Source organism: Gavialis gangeticus, unplaced genomic scaffold, assembly GCF_001723915.1.
Source record: "Gavialis gangeticus isolate Ggan-Ray unplaced genomic scaffold, GavGan_comp1, whole genome shotgun sequence".
Classification (NCBI taxonomy): Eukaryota; Metazoa; Chordata; order Crocodylia; family Gavialidae; genus Gavialis; species Gavialis gangeticus.
In genome coordinates this window covers 204,919,723-204,931,792 of record NW_017728992.1, presented here as the reverse complement: position 1 = coordinate 204,931,792, position 12,070 = coordinate 204,919,723, and the positions used below count along the sequence as shown (strand labels likewise).

The 12,070-nt window shown below is 45.3% G+C and overlaps 1 protein-coding gene across 2 annotated transcripts in view; it reads left to right on the top strand.

The window, feature by feature from the left end:
- TSNARE1 (t-SNARE domain containing 1) overlaps positions 1-12,070 on the top strand; it is a 1,046,259-nt gene that overhangs the window by 697,898 nt on the left and 336,291 nt on the right. Inside the window, exon 11 of one of the 2 annotated variants that reach the window (XM_019528235.1) lies at positions 4,957-5,039. The exons of the other annotated variant lie outside the window; for it this stretch is intronic. Coding sequence (XP_019383780.1) covers positions 4,957-5,039 — 83 coding nt within the window. The remainder of the gene's footprint in view (positions 1-4,956; positions 5,040-12,070) is intronic. 2 annotated transcript variants of the gene reach the window in all.

Sequence of the window (12,070 nt, the reverse complement as noted above, 5' to 3'; positions counted from 1 at the left end):
CGTGGCCGTACCTAGCCAGGGAGGTTGCATTGTGGAAAAATAGTGTCTGATATTTGCAAAGCACGATGCTGGTTGTTCTTCAAGGGGGAAAAAACAAAAACAAGCAAACAAAAAATTCATGGGGTGTATATATTTTCCTATTACTCCAGGGCAGAAGAGATCTTTTAAGAGGCATCATTTCACACGTGAAGGGGTGAGACATGTTCAGGTGATAGGTCGCCCTAGGGAATGAGTTTGTTTATTTTGTCTGGACTGCAGTCGAATTCCTCAAACTTTCCATATCACTAGTCAAGTAGGTAGTGGTTTTATGCAAAGAGTAGTGTTCCTCTTTGAGCATATTGCTTGCAATTCACAACCTGATCCCCCTTTATGCTTCTGATCCAATCATCTCTCCAGATAAGTTGTGTAGCTCCTTTCTGATCATCCTTTGTTTGCCCATCTGTCCACCCCCTGTCTCCCCATTCAGTGTGTCTGCCTATACCGGTATTGTCAGACACGAAAAATACCATCACATTAGTGCAAAACCTTGAGGAGCTTCAGTTACATAAGTTCTAAGAGGTCAGGATAAAATCAGATTTTCACCTGGTGTAAATTGATGTAACTACACTGTCTTCCATGAGGCTGCATCTCTTACCCCACTTGCTTGGTTCTAAATAAGGTTAGGAATGCTAGACCTGTGCTTCTTATCTAAATACTAGGGCTGTGCGAAGCTTCGGTAGATGATTCATTTTGGAGGAGATTTGGCCCAATTCGGCAGCCAAATCTCTGAATCCAAATAAAATCGGGAGACCCGTTAAAGGGTCCAAATCGATTCGGAAGCCTCTGAATCGATTCAGAGAGATTCGGAGATTTGGAAGGCTTGCAGGAAACAGAAACTGAGAAGAGGGAGGGGGATGGGGTGATCTTCCATATAGGGAAAAGGCTGGGGGGGGTGGGGGGAGACTGCTCTCATATTGACATCTGTAGCTGGCCAGTGACTGTGAACTTTCTCTGAGTTCCCTTCCAATCACAGTGCTGGGGGGGAGGGACATAGAAACAACATATCAAGCTGTGTCTAATGTGATCTGTGCCTTTTGTGAGCTGTCTCTCTCTCAGACCAGCAGCGTCTGAAAGGCTCTGGCTTGCTATCTAGTCTCTTGGCAGCTAGTCTCTCTTCTTGTAAGTTGTATCCAATCCTTTCCTACTTACCCTTGCCTACAATCCCTATTGTCATCCCTATCCGTTCCTTTCAACTTATTCTTCCCCCCAAATCATCTTATTTGTTCTCGTTAGTCTGTCTTGATTCTTTCCCCCACACAAAAACCTGTGTTTTCCCTGACAGCGTGTCATCACTGTGCAGGAAAGCACAACATATATTACGCACGCACATTTTGCAGCACACCAAACATTATGAAGTGTGCTGGAAAGACAGGTGCCAGGTCTTCTGGCAGGAGAAGGAGAGGGGGCAGAGGAAAAGCTGCAAGTTTCCTCCACTCCAAAAAGATGCACCCTCTTTCCTGGCGGTGATGAGTCTTCTGTTTGTGGGAGCAAGGAGGTGGTAGCAGTGCCTGCACCTGCACCACCACCACTAACACCACTAACCAGCAGCAGCATGACATTATCTACCCCAATTTCAGTTCCCAGCATGGGCCTTCCAGTACCAGAGGAGGAGCTGGATCTGGAAGCAGAGGACCTGAGGGCCATAGCGAAGGAAATTTTGGGGAAGGAGGAGGAATCTGAGATTGTGCTCCACACCCCTCAAAGCTCCCCTAGGGGCAGGTGTCCTTCTCTGGAAGACACTTTGGAGGAGGTTGTGGGGGCAGGTTGATCAGATCCTCCTGTTGTTGTGCCTCTGCCTAGTGAAGAGGAGAATAAGGCAAAATGCTCACCCTCAACCCACATACAGGTGGGTAGTGTAGTGTGGGATCATTTTGAGGTGGCAGATGATCCCAGGTATACTACCTGCCAGCATTGCTGGAAGCAGCTCATCCGGGGCAAAGAGGTAAAACACTTTACCACCACAGCAATGCTGCTACATCTCAGGAGGCAGCACTCCCTTTCCCTTGTTCCTCCTTAGCCTGGCACCAGTGGGAACGTGCCCAGAAAGAAGTCCCCCTCTTGGTTCAAAGCCCCCGTCCCCAAGAATCAGAGGCAGGCCACCCTGGACCAGTGGGGGAAAGGCGGAGACAAAGGGGGGCATGTTCTGAAGGTGGGCGAGGTCACCCAGAGATGCTTGCTCCACCCAAGCACTCCAGCCAGAAGCCAATCTCCTCCATCACAGCCGCTACCAATGTGGGCCAAGGGCATGGCTTCAATGTTGGGGTCCAGAGCCACCAGACCCCATCATCAGGCAGGTAGCTCAGAGACCTCAGTAGCTACCTATCTCACCAAGGACATGGAGCTGCTGCACTGCAACCCCTTGGCCTATTGGGCAACCAGCAGCCACATGTGGCAGGACCTGACCATGGTTGCCCGGGAACACGTGTCCTATCCACCAACCAGTGTTCCAAGCTAAAGGGTGTTCAGCATCGCTGATGATGTTGTGACACCCCACCCCACCTACTTGGATCCTGGTTTGGTGGAGCAGCTGGTGTTCCTGAACATGAATCTCCCATTGGTGGGGTTCCCCAAACTCCATGTACAGATGGAGTGAGTGCCACCCTCCTCACTCCACACCTATTTGCTTTTTTAATTTGCTTTCAGAGCCTCAAGGTGCATTTTCCCAGAAACCCCTGCACCACTCTGCCTGAAACCTGGCCGGCCTCATGCCTGCATGAGGGGCTACCATCCCTGCTGTTTTCATCCCGCTCTGCCTTATCATACACAAGTGATATGTGTTTTGCTTTCAACAGTTTCACGTGCACTTTCACAGAAATCCTTGCACCTATTTCCTTGAAACTTGGCAGGCTTCATGGACTCAGAAGGAGCTACCACCACTGCTGTTCTCATCCAAATCTGCAAAAAAAATGACAAAGTTATAGGTATTCCCCATTATAGTCTATGGCCAAATCTCCGAATAAGCACCGAATCTCTGAATCTGAATTGGCCAAATCCGAATCAAAAACTTGTTGTTTCGCAGAGGCCTACTAAATACCTAACAGGCAAAAGACCAGGGCTAGCACTGAATCCTAGAGTTTGGTTTGACAACTAGGAGGTATGTTTGGAAGATGTGCCGATACATCTATGCAGCCTTTAGCTAGCTCGTGTTATGGTGGTGGTGAAGATGTGGTGGCAGGGGCTTCCACACAGTCAACTAATATATGGGGGGCTGGGTACCTCCACAGATAATTGGTCTGCACTGAAATCCAACAGGACCCCTGAGCCTCATATAGATAGACCCTTAGTGTTTTTCTGCATTTTTTTGCATATGATTTAATGTCATTTTGATCTCATATTAACAACAAAAGGGAGAGAAAAGAATCCGTCAGTATCCCAGCGGTATGTTAGAATCAGTGCAAGGCTATAGGTGACTTCTGTATAAATACATATACATATCCAAACGTACATAATTCTGTGGTACATCAGAACAACTTTCTTAAGTACCCAGAAAACCAACTTTGACATGCACCTGGGGCCTGCCCCCTAGGCTCCTCCACTAAGTTTTTTTGCTGTTGCTACTGAATATCAGTTATTCAAAGAGAATCACTTGGGAAGAATAGAACAATACCAGACACCCTTCAGATGCAATCAGGGCCTTAGTAAAAATGGCAGGGGCACGTGGGATTGGCCATTAAAATTATAATTTAGCAATCCCTGGCAGTGGTAGCCATAGAGTTTCTTCACTGCTAGTATTGCGATGTATAATAAAAAAATAAAGAGAACAGAACACCGTCTCCTTGCATTGTGATGAATTATTTTGAATAGGTCTATAATGTCAAACTCCATTTATTTTTTAATTAAATTATGAAAATTACCTAAAGATATTAACAACCTGACAAAATAGCTTAATCTACCAAATAGAATAAAACAAGTCTTCTAAAATGTATCTGTGAGTGTGTAAGAGCCTGTGAAGCATCTCTTCTCCCCAACCTGTAGGAATGGCCAATCTGTTTCATTTTCTTCCCTTTGAAAGAAAAAAAAAATTAAAAATAAAGTAATTAAATATTTTTTCTGTGCCAGGGACCCAGTCCAAGTCTTAATAACGCCAATGGAAGTCTCCCTATTTATTTTATTAAGAGTAAGTTCGGGCCATGAAATCTTATTCCTGAATATGTCTGTAGTAAATTCCCCAGCTGATTTATCTATACCCAGTGTTCTTATTTCTGCCCTAAAGCATATACACACAGCTCCGACTGAGGCAAGCTGTTGTTGCATGTGCATACCTAAGAGCAAAATTGGCCATGGTTTCTGAGATTTTTAGTTGAGGCCCCATCTAGGTCATAAATGCAGCTGTTTCAACCAGGACATTTGTTTCTAGGTGGAGACAAGTGTCGCTTTGAAAGCTCACTTTTTTTTGATTGACCCAGGGATTCGTTTTCCCCTCATTGCTACACTCATTAGCAATAAATCAGCTATTTGCCTCCCCCTATTGTTTCCCTCCCCTTGGCTCAAAAGCCAAGAACTGACATAAGTGAAGGTCTTTATTGAAGGACAAATGATGCCCCTTCCAGCCCTGCCTTCCTAAATTGGGAAGCATGTCCTGTGATTTTTCCCCTGGACACCACAGATCAATTTAACTGTCCTCTGGGGAGCTGATCAGTCCAATAAATTGATCCTCATCCAATGCCCATTGAAGTCTCTTGGAGCCCTTCCACTGGACCTTGCGTCAGATCCAAAGCCTTCCAGTTTCTTATGCTCTGATAAAGCAGGGATCATCATCAGTGGCTCTGCCTCTGACCGAGTCCAGGTGTAGACAGAGAGCGGTGGAGACTCTCCCAGTCCCTCCGTGCCCACCAGGAAATTGCTGCATTGCTTTTGATGTGAATGATTCCTCTAGGCTTGTACCCTGTAATTACCTTCTATTATCTTAATTTGCAGATAGTATTGAAGCCAACATTGAGACTGCATCTTCTAATGTAGAATCAGCCAATGAGCAGTTGGCTAAGGCCAGTCAGCACCAAGTAAGTTGGTCTAAAAAAACCCTACAGATACATTCAGTAATATTATTTAAAACAAGTAAAGCAGTTTAAAGCTGTTTTATTTCTGTGAGCAGATGGTATGTGGGCTGCTGTGCTGTTGCCCTACCTGGAAGGATGATAAAGCGTATTCTAAGTGAAAGCTTAAATCTTTTGCATGATTAAATGACTGTAGCATTGGCACCTTGCAATAGAGTAGTCATCTAGTGATCTACATATTAAAGAGACATTTCCCAGTAGGAAACTGAGCAATTAGCTACTGTTGTTCTTGGAAAGATGTCATAAAAGTGCATCATTTAAGCATCTCTGTTCTTATTGGAGTGTTTCTTTACAATCAAGCAATAGTGCTTATCGAAAACAGCAGCCCTGCCAGCACGCATGATGCAGTTGGTAAATAATGGCCCAGGAAATGGTGCTCAGCACTTTTTAAAGGCAACTTGTGTTTTGTTATCATTGGAGCTAGAGGAAGATACCATATAAGGCCCCATTAATCTTATTTGAAAATAGCATGGCCAAAAACAACTGCTTGGATTATTTTTTTTTTAAGCTCTTGGTCTGGAGATGAATTTAAAAAAGCAAAATCAAATCAAATCTTCATTATCACTTGCATGAGACCGAATGGGTGAAAAGCTGTTAAATGCGAGTGCACAAAACCTCCGCTGATTGATGTAGTTGGGATTTAAAACTCCACTGATTTCACTGGGATTTTTGCCTGAGTAGGGACTGCAGGATAGTGTTCATGGGAAATGGAGCATGGCACCAGTCTTTATCTGCCCTTGCTTGTCTGAGCATAGGTCTTGCAGTTAATAATACTGTATCTACAGGTGGGGATTATGTTAAAGAAATATTGGTGTGACCTACAGTTACACAGGGTGGGAAATGCTTTATTATACAACAGGTAGACATATTATACAGGAGAGAGATGTACAAATTGATGCACACCTCTCTGTGTTATGGATAATGTTGGGACTCAGCTCACGAGTCAAAGGTGGGCACGTGCCTCAGAGTGACATGGAGTCACGGTGCCAAGAAGCTAATATATCTTTCAAGATCAGAAGTGTTTCCGAAAGACCTGCTCTAGCTCAGCCAGGAGTTGCTGGCTGGACGCAGGACACTCCGGATGAAATTTTGTGGCCTTTGTTATATAGCAGGTCTGATTAGATGATCCTTTCTTGTCTTAAAATCTGTGCCTCTCTGAACCAGCTGTGCACGGTGCATGCCCTGTGGGCACAAATGTGTGTGTGTGTGTTTATCTTTGAAGGAGTTCATTTCAAGGTGCAGCATATTCTCTGTTTAATGCTGTTAGCAACCCCAGGGTTGTTTGTATCATTACAGTGCACGGCACTCACGGTGAAGCAGGATTATATAGACAGAGCCTGGAAACGAGTTCATTGCTAGACCAGCGAAGGCCGAGAAATCAGACGGGAATCAAAAGCATGCAACAGAGTGTCAGGGACCTGATTTCAGAGCTTGGCACGTGGAGTTAGTACACCTTTGCCCCTGGGCAAGGAGCGCTGTCAGTCACCTACAAGTGAACGCAGAGAAGCTCTAACCAGCCTTAGCCAGAAAGAATAAAGTTTGGGGGAAAGGCAACACCATGTGATGCACAGGGCTTAAATGGGCACAGCGGGGTAATACCTATGTTTCCCCCATCTCCCTGGAATAACCCCAATTTATTCACCTGATTGCGATGAAATCCTGTTTTTGTGAAAATCGAGCTCTTTTCCAAAAGTCCACGGTCCAGATCCCTGCGAGCCACAGCAGATTTTGCAGAATGTCGTGCGTGGATAATGTCCTTGTCACCCTGCTTTACCTGTGGCTGGTTAGGCTATTCCTGGTGTTTTGGGGCAATGTGTCTTGCACGGCAGGGTCATTTGTGTACTTTCAGGAATAGGTTAGACAAGGACTGATATGGGATCATTTGCATATGGATGATCTTGCCTTGAGCAGGGCGTTGGACTAAATGACCCCCTAAGGTCCCTTCCAGCCCAATTCTTATATATGAAATAAGTTTTCATAGATTTTAGGGTCGGAAGGGACCTATTAGATCACCAAGTCCGCCCCCCTGCCCTGGGCAGGAAAGAGTGGTGGGGTCAGATGCTAGGATCCCCTCTCAAATTTTACCCTTAAATTTTAAGTGTGGAGATGGCTATTTATTAATGCCTAATATCTAAGATGGATTTTGATGGCTTTGCAAATCATTTAGAGTGAAAATAATTGCACTGGTTTGCCTGTCAACATTTTTCAAAGTAGAGTAGTTAGCCATTTTACTTGAAGTCAGGCAGAAAGCATTGTAGGTATGCAACTTATAGACTAGCTAAGTAAGATATATAGGGAATAAGCTTTCGTGAACTGGGCCTCACTTCATCAGCCAGTCCAAGCTGACAAAAAAGGAACACTTTTCAAATCCAGTAAGCATCCTCTGCATTTCTATATAGTCAAGAGATCCAGAATTCATGCTTTTTAGATCTTACTGTCTAGCTCTCTTGCTTTATTAAAACTGCCAGCTTGCCAATACATTTTAATATTACCTACAACTTCTGGCATGCCAGGATTATCCTGTAAAGGCGGACTGGCTTTCACACCTTTGTTATTGATCTCAAATATATATATTCTTCTTGAATTCATTTACCAACATGTGCTTAAGCCGAGAACTGGAAGATACCCACTTTATTAAAATGGTTGAGCTTGCGACCTACTGTAGTTTTTAATAAAGGAATTTCTCTTAGGAATAAAGTTTAAATGATGGGTTATTTAGCACAGTATTGTGAGTACAGCATAGCATGGCATCTTCAGCATGTTACCTGGAGCATGCATTAACATGGCAAAAAATAGTTTTTCTTTAACTCCTACTAAATAAAGGCATTTAGGTTCCAATCAGTGATAATCATGTTTAAAGAAAGATAAGTATCTCCTGCTGGGCTCTTTTGCCTGTATCTTTAATTTGGAAACTTGGTTTCTTGGGTCGTGACATCTGTGCGGACAGCAGCATTTTATTTCTCTGCCATCACTGATTCCCTCTATCCTTACAAAGAAAAAAAATGGAAATTCAGAAAAATGACAGTATCTCAAAGACACCCAAGAAGTGCCCTGCAGGTCCTCTCCAGTGTCTTTCCTGCCCTGCTTTCTGTGCTTGTGAGTTTATTTAGCAGGCCACTGAATTGTCACAAAGGGTGCAACTACACATGCGCTTCACTGAGTAGACTAATTAGCTCCACAGTAAAGTGTCACTGTCTGCACGTGCACCAGTATCAGGGTGCAGTAAATTAATTAGCCCCACCATAAGATGGTACTGTTGGGGAACATCTACATGTACAATTAATGTGGAGCGATAAATTCCATGTTTATTGCTCTGGAGTTTATTGCCCCCAGGTGTGCCGTTTGAACGTGTGCCCAGGACTGCAGCACAGTGAGCCAGGTTGGAGCAGTCCCAGCTGGCAGGGGATCCCGGGGGTCAGCCTGCCAGCCCAGAACTGATCCTGCCCAGCTCAGCGTGCTGTGGAGGAGCTGGCGGGGTCATAAGGGTGCTTTGGTGTGGGGCTAGCCAGCAAGCAGCCCCTGCACTGAAGCATCTTTTTGCACCAGCCACCCATGTCAGCGTCTACACATGTGGTGCTGCGGGGTAAAAAACTCCACAGCAAGATAGTACTTGTACTTCTACAAGTACTAGCCAGCTGCAGAGTTTATTAATGTCCTCCTGCCTAATTGCCCTGCACATGTAGATGCTGAGACATTTACTGAGGAGCTATTTAGTCTACTCCGCAGTAACATTTTGTATACACGTGCCCTCAGAAACAGTACTGTATTCTGGCGGGATCCTTTACTGTGCTGAAACACACATGTAGACAGTGACCGGGTGGGTCCAGACCTCTGCCTGCCGCCTAGCCAAAGAATTCCTCAGGGTTAGCACCCTCGTGCCCCAGCCAGCCTCTCCACTGCTCAACGCTGCCAACCAGAGCGCAGGGCTGAGCCCTCGCCCCCCTGCCAGCCTGGTCCTACTCCACCCCAGCTTGAATTGCTGCTGTCCCAGGCGCATGTTTCAATGCTGCACCTGGGAGCAGTTTACTCTGGCCCAAACAGCTCCAGAATTTATTGCTTCACTTTAATTCCATGTGTAGTTGCACCCAGGAAGTGTGGCATCTGCTTCTCACTCTGTACATGGGCATCCATATTAATGCAACAAGATCAGGTTTCCTGAGCAGCTGTAGGCAGGTCTGATGTATATACTTCCTCCTGTGTAAACCAAGGACAAAAGTATGTCCTTACTTCACAGGGAGGTTTTGGGGGTAAATGTATTAAATACTGAGAGATCTTCAGATACTGTGATAAATGAGGGCAAATGAATATAGAGACTACAGAGACATAGTTAGCCATGCTGATTTGAAGTCAGCTGAAAGCAGGGCAGATCTACACCTTACAGACTAACAAAGTGTGTATGTGTATTTATATGTATATGTAGCAGAAGCTTTTGTGAAATGTAGCTTACTTCATCAGATGCTGTGTTCCTAGAGAATAAGCAGTTTGTGTCTCTCCATCAGTTAAGTAAGGACAAATGGTGCCCTAATCCACGAGGTGATTGAGTTCAGGATCCTGAGGAAAGGAAGGATGGAGAACAGCAGTGTAAGGACCCTGGACTTCAGAAAAGCCAACTTCAGCTTGCCCAGGGAGCTCATGGGCAGGATCCCCTTGAAAGCCAGTCTGATGTGGAGATGAATCCAAGAGAGCTGGCTATACTTTCAAAAAGCCTCACTGAGAGTGCAGGAAAAACCATCCCAATGTACAGGAAGGCTAGCAAGTATGGCAGAAGACTAGCTTGGCTTAGCAGGGAACTCTTCAGTAAACTAAGTCATTAAAAGGAAGCTGATGAGAAGTGGAAACTTGGACATAAAACAACTAGGGAGGAGTATAAGAGTATTGCTTGGGTGTGCAGGGATGAAGTCAGGAAGGCCAAAGCTCAAATGGAGTTGCAGCTAGCAAGAGATGCGAAGGGTAGCAAGAAGGGTTTCTACAAGTATGTCGGTAGCAAGAGGAGGATCAGGGAAAGTGTGGGTCCCTTCCTGAATGGGGGAGGCAGCCTTGTGAAGGAGGATGAGGAAAAGGCGGAAGTGCTCAATGCCTTTTTCGCCTCAGCGTTCACAGGCAAGGGCAGCTCCCAGACTGCTGCACCTGGCAGCGCAGTTTGGGGAGGAGGTGAGCAGCCACCAGTGGTGAAAGAACAGGTGAGGGACAATTTAGAAAAGCTGGTCATGTACAAATCCATGGGGCTGGATGGGATGCACCCAAGGGTGCTAAGGGAGATGGCTGATGTGATTGCAGAGCCATTGGCCATCATCTTTAAAAACTCAGGACAGTCAGGAGAGGTCCTCGGTGATTGGAAAAGGGCAAACATAGTGTCCATCTTTAAGAAAGGGAAAAAGGAGGATCCAGGGAACTACAGATCTCACCTCACCTCAGTCCTTGGAAAAATCATGGAGCAGATCCTCAACAAATCTATTTCTGTGCGCACTGTATCATTTTCATTCCCTGACATGGACCTCTGGCAGTTTTGGAAAACAATATAACACTATTGGCTTCAGCTGCGCTATTGGCTTCAGTAGGGGTTCAGTCTGCTGCATCAGGGCTCCAAATAGGGAACATGGTGAATGAATTTCTAGTTGCCACTGATATGGATAATTACATTATTTTATTATGATGATGATTTTTGAAGCATCACTGTATTCCTTTGAGTATGATGAACTTTTAAAAAATAGTTCCCTCCTTAAAAATAGCCTGTTTAAATTCAAATAAAATATGAAAAAAAGATCTTTTATGCACCATAGATGCATCCTTATTTGACATTTTAATTTTTCTTAAATCAAGAATTTGGAAACGTGGGTGTATCTGAAATTTAGGGGTGTCTTATATTTTAAGGAATGTGGCAGTTCTCTTTGTATACGCATACAAAAGCCATGTGTATGTATATTCTATATTTGTAAAATATATACGTATATATTTTTAATGTATGCATATTTGTATTAGTGAGGGCTTATAAAGCAGCAGTGAGGTGGTTTTTGTCATTATCTGAGAAACAGTTAATGAGAGAAAATGAGGAGGGAGTCAGATGTATTGGATGTCTTCACCAAGACAACTTAGGGCACATCCCTCATGAAATCTCCTGATTTCACTTCTTGGTCACTGGTGCCTGGCTTCCCTCTCTGCCATGTGTATGTAGTGTAAACCTGAATTTTAACAAGAAAATAGGGCTTCAGTTACTGATGTAGGCAATAAAAGGTATTTCACTGGCACAATCTGGTTCCCTATGCCTTTCATTCGCATGAATTTCAGTATCTAAGGTACCACATTGCCCTACCTTTTTTTGGATTTTCATGGGCCAAAGCCTTTTTGGCCAGTTGCTCTTGCTAACATGCAATCTGTGTTGACTTTGGCTAAGCCATACTACAAAAAAGGGCTCAGCATGCTGCAGTCCCCTGACTAATGAATACCACCATGTTCTGGAGAGGCTGCATGTGTTGCTGGGACTACCCCTATGAGGTCAAGACCTCCCGAGGAGCAGAGGTAATCTGAACTCTGTTGGGCTCACAGAGGCCATCAGGAACGCAGGAACTCAAAGACCTACTCTTGAAGTCATAGGATCATAGGAAAGTAGGGCTGGAAGGACTTCACAAAGTCATCTAGTCTAGCCCCCTGCTCACTGGTGATGAGGCATAGAGGGTGCACGCAGGTGCATGTGCACCCCCTGAGATTGGCGGTGAACCCCCAGTGAAAAGCGCTGCTGGTGGTCCCACACCCCCCCTTGCCGCCGACACCTCCAGTGGCATCTGAGGGTGGTCCCTGATCGCTGCTTGCTGATGCTGCCAGTGGTGTGTGCGGGTGGTCGCCAACCACTGGTCGATGCTCGCCACCCCCACCCATCCCGCCACCGACATCACTGCGGCCACTTGCAGGAGCTCCCCGCTTGGCCGCCCCCACTGCCGCCACCGCTGTGGCTGCCTGCGGGAGCTCCCTGCTCGCCGCTG